This window comes from Arthroderma uncinatum, assembly GCF_011692745.1.
Source record: "Arthroderma uncinatum strain CBS 119779 chromosome Unknown scaffold4, whole genome shotgun sequence".
Lineage (NCBI taxonomy): Eukaryota > Fungi > Ascomycota > Eurotiomycetes > Onygenales > Arthrodermataceae > Arthroderma > Arthroderma uncinatum.
This window is the reverse complement of record NW_022983866.1, coordinates 352610-367604: the sequence shown is the minus strand read 5'-3', so window position 1 is coordinate 367604 and position 14995 is coordinate 352610. Positions and strand designations below refer to the sequence as shown.

Genomic DNA, 14995 nt, shown 5'->3' with positions numbered 1-14995 from the left:
AAGGTGGTTAAAAGGTTAGGTGGAAGCATCTACATGGGATTTGGGCAAAAAGGACTGGCTCTAGTTATTGCTTTTGGGGGGGTATTTTAGCTGTTTAGCGAACATGGTCTACAAAGCAAAAATCATGGACTATTACATGATAGCTTTGGTATACATCTTCAAACCAGAAGAGTCTCTCTAGTACTTCAACATATGGTTTCCAGGCTATTGACAGCAGAAAACAAATCAAAAATCTTCGTCGTCGTCTTTGCCTAGCAGCGCAGCGTAATCTTCGGCAGACGCAAACGTGGGTAGGTGCTTGAGTTTTCGTCTCTTCTCCCTCTTTGACTGTGATTGAGATTTGTTGGTAGACGACGTATCTTCTGGTACGGCGACGTCCATATCCAGGTCAGAAGGTAGCTCTTCATCACTACCCAAGAACGCCTCATCATCGGATTGATCGAAATTGAACATGTCGTCATCCATGTCCATAGATTTGTCTACCTCAGGCTCAGCCTCGGAAGCCACTTCTTCTTCTTCCTCCTCCTCCTCCTCTTCCCCGGCGGAGCTATCCTCGTTAATGATAACTCCATCGTCGATTTCACGATCTTCCTCATCCATGTCATCGGACATACCCTCCAAGTCATCGCCGCTTCCTTCCATGGCAGAATCAAAGCCGTCCATATCCATATCATCGTCGCTAATGCCTTCACCATCAAGTTCGGGCTGCGATTGTACCAAAGCTTTCCAAACTTTGGACTCTCCGTCACTCTCGTCTTCGCCATCGCCCTTGGAACCGGCCTTCTTCTTGGATTTCTGGCGCAATTTGTCCTTACCCAAGCGATTGAAGTAGTCGTGGAAGAAAACGTCTTCGGCAGATACTTCGTCGCTCCGTTTCCTCCAGAATGACTCGCTGTTCACGGGTTGTTGTGCTGCGCTTCGTCCAGATGTTACCAATAGACCACTTGAATCCCCACCTGCAAGAGGCTGCATAATAGAGGATCCACGAAGGCCAGGCGTAGCCTTGGGGGATCTGTAAACAAAACGATCTAGGAAGTGAGTGAGAGTGTGGATCGTGAGGTCAGGCTTCCCAGACATTTTCTCGTGCGCTAGAAGCTGCTTAGCGCTAACGGCTACCGAGGGGTGGAAATGAGATAAATAAGGAAGCTAAAAAATACTGTTAGTTGCTTCGAAGTATATAAACCGAGAGGTTTTCGGATTAAAATTACTGACCAATTCCCAAAGACAGCTTTTATCAGCATTACTCTGTTCTGGATCTCGCTTCCGAGCATCGTAGCGCGTTAGAAAAGGTTGTTTCTTAGCTCCCTCGTCAACCGCATCCGCCTCTTCCTCTCCCTCCTCAGGGACATCTTTGAAGACTTCTTCCTCATCATCACTCTCGAGATCTTCCGGCTGGTCCACCAATGTTGTCAAGGAAGGGAAAGTCGATTCCAGCTGTCTGATCAGGTACAACACACCACAACTGAACGACGGATTGTGCAAGCCTAGGACTTGGACTAGTCGCTTAACAAAGGCCTTAATTCGTTTTATGTTGATATCCGCATTCAATGCCTTATATAAGAGATTAAGGTACATCGACTGCTTTGAAGACGTCACGATGCGAGGGTCCAGCAAAGATTCATAGAGCGTTTTGTAAAAACGATCTGCCGAAACTGCGTGTGACGATGAAAGCTGTTGAATAAGCATAAGAGCTTGGATACTGGTATTGAAATTGGATGAGTTGGTAATGCGAAATAGGGTATCCAGATGTTTGGAAAGACTAGAGCATAGCAGTATTAGCATCACGATTGAATATCGTTAGGATATGAGCCACACATACAGTTCAAAACTTGAAGTTGTAAAAGGATAAGCACGGTTTACACCGACCAAGACAGCTGAAATGAGCTTTTCCCGCAGCTCCTCGTCTTGGGCCTCTCCTTTGGCAATAATTTCTTCCTCTTTACCGTGACCCTTCTTGCCCTGTTTAGAGGATTTATCCTTCTTTTTATGTTTCCCAGAGACATGAGTTTCTTTCTTTGGTTTCAGGAGAGCCACAAAAAGGGGAAAGTAAATATCAAGAAGCTGGGATGCAACTTTATCGTCGGCTGTGCTTAAAATTGTTTGGTTGAGAGTGATGACGCCATAGTACTTCGCATGTTGACTCTGCCCTGGGCGGAAGAGGGATTCTGACTCTATTGAAGAAACAATTGTTCCCTTCATGAGCGGATGGGCTTGTTCCAGTTGAAGGAGGAGGTATGATGCGCGCGAAGCAATTTTCTTGCTGGGGTCACCCAATTTGTTTACCAGAAGACGTAGCAGGTTAGATTCCTGCTCCGGTTTCTCCTTCAAAAGTTCGTAAACGTAGCTCAGGGCTCTGGATCGAGAGAATTCTATTTCATCATTGCACCAAACTTCAAGAACTTTTAGCACCTCGAAGTACTGCTCTTTAACGAAGTCTTCAAATGCCCACATAACCAAATGGCATTTTTCAATTTGTCCTGGGAGTCGGTCTCCGATATCCCAATTACCTCCAGACTCTGCAATAGCAGCAGCCAAGGCCGGCTGATTGACAAAGTGTTTCAATCTTCGGTCACTAGGTAGCAGGGTTCCTTGGGCGAACAAATCTTTCAGCGACCGCAAGACCTCAACCGCTTGAGCTCTGCTTCGCTTCTTCGCCAAACCAACTAAAGTCTCCAATGCCTGTGTATTGTGTAAAGGTGATTCTTGTGCAGAGAGGGTCAATGCAGATATTTTGTCACTTAAAGTACCTGAAGAGACAATAGTCGAATAAAACTTGTGGCTCGAGGACTTCGAGTCTTTATTCGACAAGTACGCTTTATTGTCTGCTTCCAGCAATGTCATTGCGTATTCGCGAACACGCTCAAGCACTTGTCGTGGAACATTGGCAGGACGGTTGGCATCGTATGGAACTTCGGGTAGAGGGGTAGCATACCAGTCGGATCGATCAGGGACAACCTATATATATAGATATCTATCAGTAAAACGGTTTCGAGTGTAATGGCATGCTTTACCCACGAGGTTGGAGGACGACAGCGGTGCCTTCTTTGGCGCTTTAGCTTCATGCGTCACAGCAGTTACTGCGCTCACGGCATCCTTCTTCTGCGCCTCTTTACTATCACGCTTAACTGGAGCTGACTCTGGAGCTGCCTTCTCTAGCACCAATTTCTCTCGGGTTGCCTCCTCTGGGATTATTTCCTCAGCTTCCCTTTTTTCCTGCTTTTTCTCCTTCTTTTTGTCTTGCTTTTTTTCTTGCTTCGCTTTAGCAGGTTTCGTCTCCTCTTTTGCCGGCGTATCTTCGATATCGGGAAGTGCGTCGCCGCCGTTAATGAGTCTTCCGAGATCTTTACGGAGCTTCTCAAGATCGCCACTGGATACTTCTTTATCTTCCATTTCCGAGTCGGATTCAACGCCAGCAACCAGGTCAATATCCTCCTTAGTACCGCCAATCGCATACACCTCCTCCTCCAATGACTTCCCACCTGCAGACTGGCCCTTCTCTGCCAACTGGGGTCGTTCCGTCACTTGGGGTTTAATTATCTTTCCGCTCCGGTCCCGTTTCTTGCCAGCTTTATCGGCGAACTTGATATCGGCAATTGGTTCCCTTATTTTGGCCGTCTTCTCGACAGGCTTGCTCTCAGGAATTGACTCCCGTTTCTTAGGAGCTTTATCGGCGGGCTTGGTTTCAATGATCGAGTCCCGGTCCTTGCGCTTTTCATTCTTCCCAGCTTTCGGTTTCTTGTCAACTTTGTTTGGAGCTCCATTCCCACTTTCTCCCCCTTTCAACTTTTGCTCAATTCGTTTTGTGAGATTAGCTACCATAGCATCAGAGAAGCTAGGCGCGGCGTCAGCGTCGCCGCTCAGCCGTTTATTTTCGGCGGCAACACCATCTTTGACCTTAGGCGACCTCTCAACCTTTCCCTGTGCCTTTGTCATGTCGTTTTTGTTTGGTTTGGTGTTGCAACAAGTAATTCGGGAATTCAGATATTCGCATCAAAAAAATAAACTGTGATTTTCATATGTCGGAAGATAGTTTATCCGATGATATTATCAGATCAGATAAGGCATGTAAAAAAGTTGACAACGCTTTCAACGACTTACAATCTCATGATAGTAGAATCAGTTACAATTTCTCTTTGAGAACTTCAATTAGTCCCCCGCCGATCTCTGATACTAGCCTTAACTCATGTTTCTTCGGTCTCGGCTAAGTTATTGTCAAGAGTTGCGCCAATGGCGACCCACGTTGAACATTCTTCGAGCGGACACACATCAGCGTCTCCGGAAATACCATGTAAGTGAAATACTTTCCATTGGGGAGCAATATGCTTATCATTTCATTTAATATAGGATGATACAAGAAACAGAACATCTAGCTTTTGGACACCATCTGGTGGAATAGCTGGGACATCCAAAAAAGGAGGTAAATAGAACAATACTCACTTCCGCGGGGAGCTATTTCAATACTAACTACCTACGTAGTAGATTCAAATGACCTTCTAATTAGAGCCGGATTTCTTAGACAGGTATGTTTTCATGAGTCCCAGAAGAGTCCCAACCGCGTTCCAGGCTCACATTAGAGTAGCCCTATTCAGGGGTATTCCATCTTCTTCCTCTAGGACTTCGAGTTCAAGAAAAATTAGAGCGGCTCATCGATAAACATATGCGCAAATTAAGTAATTAGCCCGTTGCGTTGCCCCTACCATGTTCACCGCTAATATCTTGACCAAGGTGCCTCAAAGCTATCTCTATCGTCCCTGTCCTCTCAGTCGCTGTGGAAGAAGTCTGGAAGACTAAATGATGGTGATTCAGAGGTATTGATCGGAATTGATAGCCTTAATTGAACTGGGTCATTTGTGCTAATTACCAAGGATAGGTCTTCCGGCTTCTAGACAGAAAGAAGACACCGCTCCTTCTTGCTCCCACTCACGAAGAAGAAATCACAGCCCTTGTTTCTAATCTTGTTAAGTCATACAGAGATCTACCTCTTCGAGTATATCAAATTTGTATGACTCTTCTTTTCGAGGCATATTTGGTTACGCTTACTAAGAGTCTATTTTATAGCGAGGAAATATCGTGATGAACCTAGGCCGCGACATGGCCTTTTACGTGGTCGAGAATTCGTCATGAAGGACCTCTACACGTTTGACTCCACAGAAGTTGAAGCAATGAAGACGTATAATACGGTGAAAGAAGCTTATGTGCACCTTTTTGAGGAACTAAAACTGCCATACGTCGTAGCCTCAGCGGCTTCTGGCAATATGGGAGGCAACTTAAGCCACGAATTCCATTTCCCTAGTCCAAAGGGAGAGGATACTATCGTCAGCTGCTCCAGTTGTGAATATGTCTTCAACGAGGAGTTGGCGAGCGGGAAGTGTTCTAATAATCATGCTAAGGATAAACCTACAGCTGACTCTAAATCTGCATCTACGTCCGACGGGTTGGGTCGGCAGGAGGCATCGGCGATCTCAACTGGTCAATGGACATCCATCTCAAAGGACAGAAAGGTCTTAGTGAGGGCCTTCTATCCCAAATTCCTTATTACAGATGGGGAATCAGAACCCGCTCAACGGGAGGTGAACCAGCATTCTTTAAAATCGATTCTATCTGCCTATGGAATCGACCTTGATATCGGCGTGAAGGATGCACTTGCTGCTTGGAAAGGTGAGATCCAAAAACAACCTCTGACAACAGAGCAAAATATACGAGTTGTGGACGTTTATGATGCACGAGTCCGTGTTTATGACCGGCCACCAATCAAGGAGCTTTTGGAGGGAGTGCCCAGTGGTGACCTAAATATCCGTTCCTCGTTACTCGACCGCTTCCCCGGAACCGAGACTGGTCTTGACTTACTTCGGGCCAGAGCAGGTGACCAGTGTCCTATCTGTGGGGAGCCAACGCTTAAGCCTGACCAGGCCATAGAACTCGCTCACACTTTCCATCTTGGAACGCGATATAGTGATGTGTTGCAGGCAAACGTGGCCGTCAACCCTGCAATCTTAGAGGAAGCTGGGAAGAAGGGACACACAGAAATGGTCCCTGTACAGATGGGGTGCCATGGAATTGGGGTTTCTCGAATGATATCTGCGGTATCAGATATCCTTGCGGATGACAAGGGACTCAACTGGCCACAAGCCATAGCTCCTTTCCAGGTTGCAGTTGTACCTGCCAAGGGACTCGAAAAAGAAGCGGAACTCGTCTACGATTCAGTTGTTGGGCGAAATGGCGAGTCCGTAGACGCAATTCTGGACGATAGAAGCAAAGATTTCATCTGGAAGTTGAGAGATGCCGATCTCGTGGGATACCCCATTATTTTGGCCGTTGGAAAGAAATCATGGAATTCCGGGAACCAGGTAGAGGTTCAATGTCGACGACTTGATAATCTTCGAACCACTGTTTCCTTGGAAGAGCTGCCCAAGTTCGTTTCATCTCTACTCAGCAAACTATAGCGGGATCATGTCTCGTCCCAAGCAGCCTATGCTTTGTGAAACCTGTAATATAGCGATTGTACTATAGCGATTGGCGTTTTAAGCAGATATCATATACACCTGTACTATAGACTCAATGTTGACAGTGCCTTGCCTAAAATCTGGACGCTTCAGCGCAAGACACGGTGATTAGTAACTATTTAGTTACGCTTCAGCCACGATGCAAAAAGAGCGATTCTTGACCAGGGCAAGGACAAAGGAAGCAGCCTACTCTTCGCAGTGCAGCGGCTGAAGGGTGAGCAGCCAGTACTCTGCCACAGTACAAGATAGAAGACAAAGGAGAAACTGCGAGAACGCTGACCGCGATGCAAGACAGAGAAATCTGAATGCAGTGACAACAAACCCGACGGCGGTATGAATACCGATGGGCAAACAAAGAAGCAACAAGACTCCATACTGTGGTGATAGAAGCAGAGAGAGAATACCATATTCTATTTTCATATGTCGGCGCCCTCGATAGTTAGCCCTCTGGAGTTCTAAGCGGTAACTAGATGTGGCAGCCAGGGCGAAATCCTCACTGCAGGCCAATATCCAGTGATAGGACCACACACTGATATCAATCCTAAACGGGGCCCTAGGACCCTTGATTATATCAAAGGAGAGCGGTTCTAACTAAACAAATTTCAACATTGAGAGGCCTAAAATATGCATCTATCCGGATAGTTGCATATTTTTACGCATACCATTCACAGCATAGGAAGCAGTTGCCCAATGATACCATTTGATTCTCAGAATAAACATGTTCCTTTGCCGAATGCATTGCTTAGTAGTATTAGATTCTATGGTGAAATCTCTGCTCCAAGTCCCAGCTGGCCTAAGACATTCACTTGTTGCTGCGGCAAGAGTGAAGACTCCGAGCTATCACTTGCTGCCTCTACCCTACGCCATTTCTCCTCTCAAGAACACAACTACAGCTACCCATGATACTATAAGAACCTCCTCTACTCTCAGATATCACGTATAAATCTTTAAGAAGTGGCTTTACTGCGCTTAAAGCAATGGTAGAGTGAGTATCTCTGTACCCATCTTCCAACCGATACTTCCTATAACCACGTTCTGACAAGCTCTACAGTCACGAAATTTCAGGTGCCAAAGGTTAGCAAGGCTAATTTCTCTCTGAAGAAATATATGAGCTAATTACGATTATAGAATGGAGCCTAGAGGAGGAAAAACCGCCTAATCCTCAAACAAGCGCTGTCAGGAAGGACGAGGATGACGAGCCTGTTGATACTGATAGAGTGGTGGTCCCTAAAATCCCAACAGGTCCCAGAGCAGAAAGGGTAAGTAGCGTAGCGCCAGTAGACGGAGAGAGGCTGACTGGTTAACTTATATAGAACGAGATCAAGGTCACCATCCCATCGGCACCTATATCGACTTCAACGCGTCTTTCTCCAGTTGCAAATGCCTTTATCCCGGGGGAACGCTACATTAGACCTCACCACAAATCAGTATCCGTGAGCAGAAACGCGTGGGCCTGTGGCGCTGCTTCATCAGGCGAGCACCCCTGAAATATAAATTTTGGTTGCTAGTTAACTGAATATCTAGGCACATTCCGTCTCCCGATATCGTTTGGGCACTTTAAGGAGAGGTTAGTCAATGAATTATTTTCTCGAGTTGAGGTCATATGCTAACTATGTATATCTAGGGCCGCGGAGTATATCAACGGGCTAGGAGCTGGCGGCGGTAGCATTGATGATTTCTTGTTTGAAAAGATAAACCAGGAGACGGGCGCGTTCATTCCACAGCCAAAGAAATTTTCTGAACAGGTATGTTTAGTCTCATTCTATACTTGTTCGCTGCTAATTTGCATGGTCATAGTGGCTTCAGATTTGGGGTGACCCGGTTCAAGTAGCTACCGCCCGGAGTGCTCTCATTCGACTAATCGATCGCTGCTTGGCTCAAGGACCATCGAAGAAGAAGAAAGAAGACTTTGCAAAAGTTTATAGCTACTCAGCCAGCAAGGAAGCACGGCTTGATCAGATTGACAAACACAGTATCGTCATCGAGCAGCTCCGTCGAAAACCAGATCCATCCCTTGAATTCTCAGAAAGTGTGCGTTACACTCGCCCCCCTAACTACTTTATATTCACTAACTAAATTTTTTGGTGCAGCTGCTCTTTTTATGGCCGACCGACGAGGTGCCCCTTGATTTAGCACTCGGGTCAGAGTTAGAGGCTCTCGACCCCATACGCCGTGAGACAGGTTGTTGCATCTACATTTACGACGAGCAGCCGTCGTTTATTAAAGTAGATGGCGATGATCATGAAAAGATTATCACAGTTGTTAATCGGCTTCGTGCTAAATGGGTTGAGGTTATGGCAAAAATCCACATTCAGGCTAAGCTCTACCTGGTGCAGTCAGCTTCAGCACAGGTTAGGAAGAATGAAGTTGCGGTAGTTCGAGTCGCTCACTCAGTTGGAGGAATAGGACATACTTATGCAACACCGGTGCTATATGGGACACCCCTGACTGCAATGAAATTGGACTTCTGGCACGAACAAGAGGAAAATGCCGCCGCGAATAATGAACGTCGCCTATGTGAGACAATTGAGGAATCACTTTACGGAATTCAATTCCTACGTGGCCATGTCCGTATGCGCGTCAATTTTGGGACTTTTATTCTGGACGATTACCGGATGCCCAAGGGGTCAAGGGCTCGATACACATTCGATGAATTCAGAACTATGTTACTCAATCCTAGAACCAGGGGTCATCTTGTACCAGGGTAATGTTCAGATTCCACTACTGAGCTTCTTCAATTTACTAAAGGTACATATAGGCTGGAGTATAACTGTGGTGATACCAACCTTGTTGCAAAATGCGCTTCGGCCAGCCATATTCTCACGAACCTTCACGGCCCTCACGAAGCTCCCCTAGAACAACCGGAACCTTTATATTCTGCTAATTTTGAGTTCCAGGGCAATGAAACCCTATTGAGGCTAGAAGTTGAATTCAAGAAGTCTTCCATTACAAACGAGTATGGACTTGGTACCAAGCGCTGGATACATCCACAGGGAGAGGATAGGACGGGGGATAGGAGGCCACCCCTTCAAGTTGCTGTCATCGACTTCGAAAGGTATTACTATTTACTTGTGCAACCCTTGTTAAACACATTATACTTACCTTTTTGATAGGTCTGACTGGCAATTGGAGATCAAAGCGCTCGAATTCCCGGAGCAGTCCACCTTCGAGCAGTCTCTCAAGGAGTTCTGGCATTCTCTACATTTCAAGCCTGAAGAAATTGCCAATCTGAGCGGCCCTGGGAAAAAACGTGTATCATTCTCAAACCGCGTCCCAATTGCCAGGCATGTTGAAAAATCAGCCCTACAGTACCGACTGAAAGGAACAAAGTACATTTTTGAACTCGCTCGATACGATGAATACAGACGCGTTCAGCTGTCGGCCGCTCAACTTCTGCTCCAAGGGCCAAACACGAACTACATGCCAACTACCCCTGTAACGTCTTGGGGGGCATCCATCTTTCATCCGGAATGGGACAACGAGCTTGGGAAGCACGCCAACCTCCAAGTCGGGCAAAAAGCAGATTGGTGCCCTAACCTAAAGACTTTCTTCCCCCTTCTTGGTGATGCAGATCCATCTGACCTTCGCAGCGGATTCGACAGCTTTATGCCTCTTGTTAAACAGGTTGCATCCCTCCTTGGGCCAGAACATGAAAAGGACCTTAAGAATAAGGCCTTGGAACAGGGAAGGGAACAAACAACGAAGAGTGGGGAAGAGGGTAGCTCTAATCCTTCCACATCTGGCGTCGTAGAGCCCATTGAGCCTGAATCCCAGGTTTTTGAGACACAGGGGAAGGAAGTCTCAAAAAGCTCGACCCTGGATACATCTTCGCGTGACATTCCAGGTTTGGAGGATTAAGGAAGCCAGGCCTCAAGAGAATAAACAGAAGATCGAGTGAAATGAGGGATAAGACATATTTCTCTTCACCCTCCTGTTCCAAGTTGATGCTTCTGAGAATATTTGTGGTGAATTGCCACTTGTTGCAACGAGAAGGATATTATGGGGGAGGAGACGGTAGAGCCACAAGAACTTCACGCCTATGAACTCCCCATCGCCACCTCATTGTGGTATCTCATATATCTCGAGGTGGATAATACCAATGCATGTCTAAAAATTGATTTCAAGATGTATCTCGAGCCCATAAGAGAAGATGAATTATGAAAATCCTTTACTAGCCAAGTCAATATTAAACTATAACTCAAGGTTTCCTTTATATATAAAAAATCTTTGTAATAGATCTATTCTTTGCTAAAGACTTTTCAGATGGGAATAGTCGCTTCTATTGCTACAAGGCATTTTCACCGATGTAGTTACCGTACATTTTGAGGACACTAGCCAAATCTTCGTGAAGATACGATGTTCTCCGAATTGTTGCATATCGATTACCGGAACACTGATGGCAAAATGTGATCTATCCAAGGATAGATAGCCTTTTTTTCACTTTCCGGATGGCGAGAATTAAATGTCACCCTCTTCGTTCAGGATTGTCCGCCTCCGCTAGGCCCAGCCTGCGCCGCGTTGCCTTCGCCAGCGAGAAGCTTCTGCCGCAAAACTGTAAGGGTATTGTTAGCAGGTTATCACCCAAGTAGCCAAATAGGATAGTCCGGCGCGCAAAGGGATAATACCTTCTTCAACGACTCTTAGATTCGTGCTCTTTGCAGCTACCACTTTTTCTAGGTCACGTAGATTCGCTCCTAGTTCTCCCACTTTCCCATTGTAAAATTCTGTTGCCTTAACAGGTGTCTGAGTAAATGGCGTATTAGCAATCAGCGTCGGCGAATTTCCTTCCAGCACCTTAATTAAAAAGAAGAAACAAAGGCGGATATCAGGCCTTAATACCTTTTCAACATAGAACCCAGTCCCAACATCGACGATCACTTTTTCTCTATCCGAGAGCTTCCCTCTGACGTATAATGAGTTCGTCAACGGTACAAGAATATCGTTTGCTTGTCCTTCCTTTTGCGGTTTGGCAAGTACGCCGTCATTTATGGAGCGGATGCACTCTCGGAATTTGGACTGCGCTGATCGCAGCTTTGTATGCGATGATGTGAGGTGTTCGAGCTCAGAGCTTAGACGAGATTGGAGAGAGCGGAGCTGGGGTACGGAGAGCGTAGCAATATCAACTAATTGTATTCCATATGTTAGCATGCGAGCAGCTTATACCGTCGTCCTGTTTGCTCGGTAGGGATATCTATCTTGGTGGGAGCCAGAATGCGGGGTTATAGTCACAAACCTGTGCCTGGAGCCGGAGCTGCAGATTTCTGTGATGCAGCCATTTCTCTATTTCTAGTCGAGGTGCGAGTATTAATTGGCGGTGTTATGTGGTGGTATATGGTATATTGGTGGGTTGGAGCATTGAGGTTGTTTAGGGAGGGATCGGGGGAAAGTGACGTGTGAATATTAATATCTTTTTAGCCCACGGATTATATCTTATCAACTCTTGATGATGTTATATATCAACCTTGGGTTAACTATACTATGTCAGCCTATCTACAATATTATATTAGCCCTAGCTATAGATACTATGTCTTTCTTTATATTTCCTGGCATGGTCGCAGCTTATGTCGTATATACTCCTTATACTGCGCGTAGCTAGCTTAATCTGCTGTCACTTTTAGGCTCGGATGCCACGAGTGTTTGCTTTCTATACTCTTCACTCTACCACGGTAAATTAATATATTTATCGTCTTATCCGTGAAATTTGTGTTTCAAGAATATTGAATATTTTCTACAACATCGCCCTCTTGACGAGTACCGCTTACTAAGCAAACAACGACCAATCAGGAAATTGGCCATCGACTTCATCTTGACCGAGCTGCTTCCACAGCGCAAGACGCCAGCTTCAAAACCGCCAGCTTCACCTCGCAAAGAGCCATTGAGCCGCCAAGATGTCCGGCTCACGGAGACCCCAGTGCGTCCTTGAGCCCTCGCGTGTTACTATTCTGATTGCTCGTTGCTGACACCGGTGTTTGTCCAGGTTTAACCAGACGTCCCTCGTGGACCACACGCCTATGCCCGATCACATTCCGAAGGTGGATGAAGTCGGAGCAACCTCAGCGCCATTAATGAGTGCTGCATATTTCATTGGCGACCGATGCAGAGCGTTCAATGACGATTACATGAAGTGCAAGGCCGAGGCCAATGGACGAGGAGAGATCGAATGTTTGAAGGAAGGACGCAAGGTCACCCGCTGTGCAGCAAGCGTGTACGTTTTATATCCCTGCGAAATCATGGGCAGCACGAGACTAGAGACCAGGTGAACTGTCGGTTTACGAGAGTATTGCTAATCCGGCCGATGGGTATTACAGAATAAAGGACATCAACACGCACTGCATGCAACAATTCAAGGCACACTGGGAGTGCTTAGAACAGAACAACCACCAGCTGTGGTACTGCCGAAAAAATGAGAATCAACTTAGCAACTGTGTCTTTGAGAATCTTGTGCGTTTGACGAATCCCATCCCCCATCGCAAGACGAGAGTATGAGTGCTGATCATATATTGAATTTATACAGGGCCTGAAGAAAACCATTCCCGATACCCCAGCCGGCCAAGTCCCCGTCCACCTTCGAAAGAAACAGATATATGCAAACTACCAAGGCGAACAATACTAGAGTCGGTTTTCTTGAAATCGGACTCTTTCCTTTCCCCTTGTGTACGTGTAAATATTAGCTCGAAACGACCAACATGTTACATCCATGTTTAGATATTGTCTTGCCTATCGCTGTGTTGTGTTGAGGGGATTTATCTGTTATATTATAAATCTACGGGGCTCTTGCCCAGTTTCGTTCCATGTTAAAAAGACGGTTCATAAAGCTACTCATCAAGATGCGTAAGAGGCTACGGAGAAACAAATCCAACAAAAAAAAGACATGTGTTCAGACAAGTGGTTTGTAAAAGTAGAGGTAAAAGAGGGTTGATCGAGGAGACCAAAACGAAGTGAAATGAAAGAGGCCCGTAAGAAGTCAGAAGAGGTAATGGTTCTTTGTTTTGTGAAAAAAAGTAAAAAGGTAAAACATCGAACGGAGTTTTTGTCAAGTCAAGTATCACGACGAGACATGCTGTCCAAATCTTTAAAAAGATAAAGGGCAGATGGTAAGGAGATTATTCCCAGATATGTTCCAATCCCTAAAAAGGCATGCATCGTACATGTGGATGCAGAGAACGCTGCCCTAACAGCCCACAGCATGTTCTAATCGCATTCACCTTCACTAGCATTTCTTAAGCTATTGGCACTTAAATGATAATCCCTTACGCAACGACGATAGGCTGTCCAGCTGGGCGAGCAACGTTATCAGCGTAGTGACCAACGACGTTTCCTAATGTGTGCATGTTAGAATCATAACCTAGGTAAAATATGTTTCAGTCAGGGGTCAATGGATGCTTACCTGCTGGGCCATAGTTGCAAACAGTGTATTTGGCGTTGCTGGCAGAGGCTTGACCTCCGAGTCTTGGGCAGTCAGCAGTGACACATCCAATACGCTCAGTGCCCTTCCAGACGATCTGGGTAAAGTGGCCCCATTCGTGGAAGTTTGGTGGGTTGTCCAAGCCCCAGTTGCCGTCGAATAGCATGAATTCGTCGTTGTACATGTTGTTGGTGATGAGGGCAGCAACATCATCGTAGCCAGACTGGTAGCCAATGTTCTGGCCATATCCACCACCACCAATCTCACTGTTTCGGTACTTGTTAGCAACAATCTGATATTAAGGGATAAATTGATATGCTTACGTGTTGTGTCCGTAGCTGCAGCTCTCGGCAAGCTGCCTGGCACTGGACTCTAGACCGGCATCCCAGGTGAGGGCAGGGGCGGAGTGGTTGGAGCGATGGATGTTGTGGTGGTGCATGATAATAGACTTGTAGTCAGTTCCTGGGTTGGATGGAGGTGGTGGAGGTGGTGGAGGAGCCTGGGTTGGCTTTGGTGGTGGCGGCGGTGGTGGCGGTGGTGGAGGAGCAGGAGCATAGGTCGGCTTAGGGGCCTTTGTCGATGAAGGAGGTGGTGGGGGAGCATATGTTGGAATTGGCTCTGGCAGAGAGGTGATAATCTTCGTCTTTGGCGATGGGACAGGAGCTGGAGCTGGAATTGGCTCTGGCTTTGGAGTAGGGGCTGGAAGCAAAGTCGGGCAGCCAATGACGGTGGTCATGGTCGTGGTGACGATTTTGATATCGACGACGGTTGAGATCTTGCGGACCGGGGTTGCGAGGGTTCCAGCAACGCACAGCGCGGTGAACAACATAGAGGTCTTCATCTTTGCGGTCTTCTTCTTTCTTTGATCAACGATCTAAAGCCGGGTATGATGGTCACAGATCAACTGCGAGATTTCTTCGATTTCCAACGCGGGAGACACGATCCTGGCCAAGGCAGGATGTTCTGGGTAAAGGGTAAAAGAGTGACTGGCTTGCTTAGGCACTTTAAGGAATGGAAAGTGGCTAAGAAGCGGTAGTTGGTGAGAGAGAAGAGAAGAGAAGGAGAAGACAGCTGGGCGACGACGAAG

At 46.4% G+C, this 14995-nt stretch overlaps 4 protein-coding genes across 4 annotated transcripts; 2 read left to right on the top strand and 2 right to left on the bottom strand.

The window, feature by feature from the left end:
* Positions 1-225: 225 nt before the first annotated feature.
* On the bottom strand, positions 226-3933 carry GIQ15_05475 (CCAAT-box-binding transcription factor; the record flags this gene model as incomplete). The annotated part of the gene is made up of 4 exons (XM_033552892.1): positions 226-1146; positions 1213-1759; positions 1820-2955; positions 3016-3933. The coding sequence occupies 4 exons, from the start codon at positions 3931-3933 to the stop codon at positions 226-228; spliced, it is 3522 nt and encodes a 1173-aa protein (XP_033404036.1).
* Positions 3934-5120: 1187 nt separating this feature from the next.
* GIQ15_05474 (prolyl-tRNA synthetase) lies at positions 5121-6443 on the top strand (the record flags this gene model as incomplete). Its single annotated transcript, XM_033552891.1, has 1 exon — positions 5121-6443. One exon carries the CDS (start codon positions 5121-5123, stop codon positions 6441-6443), a length of 1323 nt encoding a protein of 440 aa, XP_033404035.1.
* A 1037-nt stretch (positions 6444-7480) lies between these two features.
* Positions 7481-10361, top strand: GIQ15_05473 (uncharacterized protein; the record flags this gene model as incomplete). Its single annotated transcript, XM_033552890.1, has 10 exons — positions 7481-7488; positions 7555-7577; positions 7632-7762; positions 7817-7865; positions 8028-8070; positions 8128-8248; positions 8301-8534; positions 8594-9207; positions 9262-9558; positions 9617-10361. The coding sequence occupies 10 exons, from the start codon at positions 7481-7483 to the stop codon at positions 10359-10361; spliced, it is 2265 nt and encodes a 754-aa protein (XP_033404034.1).
* A 3392-nt stretch (positions 10362-13753) lies between these two features.
* On the bottom strand, positions 13754-14749 carry GIQ15_05472 (extensin; the record flags this gene model as incomplete). Its single annotated transcript, XM_033552889.1, has 3 exons — positions 13754-13821; positions 13891-14174; positions 14232-14749. 3 exons carry the CDS (start codon positions 14747-14749, stop codon positions 13754-13756), a joined length of 870 nt encoding a protein of 289 aa, XP_033404033.1.
* Positions 14750-14995: the final 246 nt, after the last annotated feature.